Source organism: Cariama cristata, unplaced genomic scaffold (assembly GCF_000690535.1).
Source record: "Cariama cristata isolate BGI_N322 unplaced genomic scaffold, ASM69053v1 scaffold27136, whole genome shotgun sequence".
Taxonomy (NCBI): domain Eukaryota; kingdom Metazoa; phylum Chordata; class Aves; order Cariamiformes; family Cariamidae; genus Cariama; species Cariama cristata.
The window spans coordinates 660-1,243 of NW_009620768.1; the positions used below are offsets into that span (position 1 = coordinate 660).

At 62.5% G+C, this 584-nt stretch overlaps 1 protein-coding gene across 1 annotated transcript in view; it reads right to left on the reverse strand.

Moving 5' to 3' along the window:
• LOC104162886 (stathmin-4-like) overlaps window positions 1–576 on the reverse strand; it is a gene marked incomplete at its 5' end in the record, with an annotated part of 1,011 nt that extends 435 nt beyond the window's left edge. Inside the window, 2 exons of the mRNA XM_009701720.1 lie at window positions 177–368; window positions 517–576. Coding sequence (XP_009700022.1) covers window positions 177–368; window positions 517–576 — 252 coding nt within the window. The remainder of the gene's footprint in view (window positions 1–176; window positions 369–516) is intronic.
• Window positions 577–584: the final 8 nt, after the last annotated feature.

Consider the following 584-nt stretch of genomic DNA (forward strand, 5'->3'; position numbering starts at 1 on the left):
GTTCGTTGGGGTAGTGTGTGTGGTGTGGAGGGTAAGGGGGGGGGCCCTCCACTTTGGTGGTGTCCCCAGGGGGTAATGCCACCCCAAGAGCCATGCAGGGTGCCCAAGTGCCCTGTGACACCCTCCTGGACCGGTGTCCCAGCACGTCCCCCCCTCCCTCCTCACCGGGCGCTCACCTTCTCCTGCAAGCGCTCCAGCATGGCTGCTAAATGGGCCTCGCGGTTCTCCTTGTTGGACTCCATCTTCTGCGCCAGCTTCTCTTTGGCCATTTTGATGAAGTTATTGTTCTCCTCGATGGCCTTCTGGATGACCTCCCGCTCGTGCTCCCGCTTCTCCGCCAGATGCTTCAACAGCTCAGCTTCTTGGTACTGCACGGGCAAAGGGCTCCCGGCCAAAACCGCCCTCTTCAAACTCAGCGGCGTCCCCAAAGGTGGATGTACCTTGCTGAGTCAGCATCCCGAGCGCAAGGTTGCGTGTCCCCGTGCCACACTGCCGCGCCCGAGGCACCGGACCTACCTTCCTCCTCTCCTCCGCCGCCTCCAGCTTCTTCTGGATCTCTTCCAGGGATGGGTCACGCCGCCGGG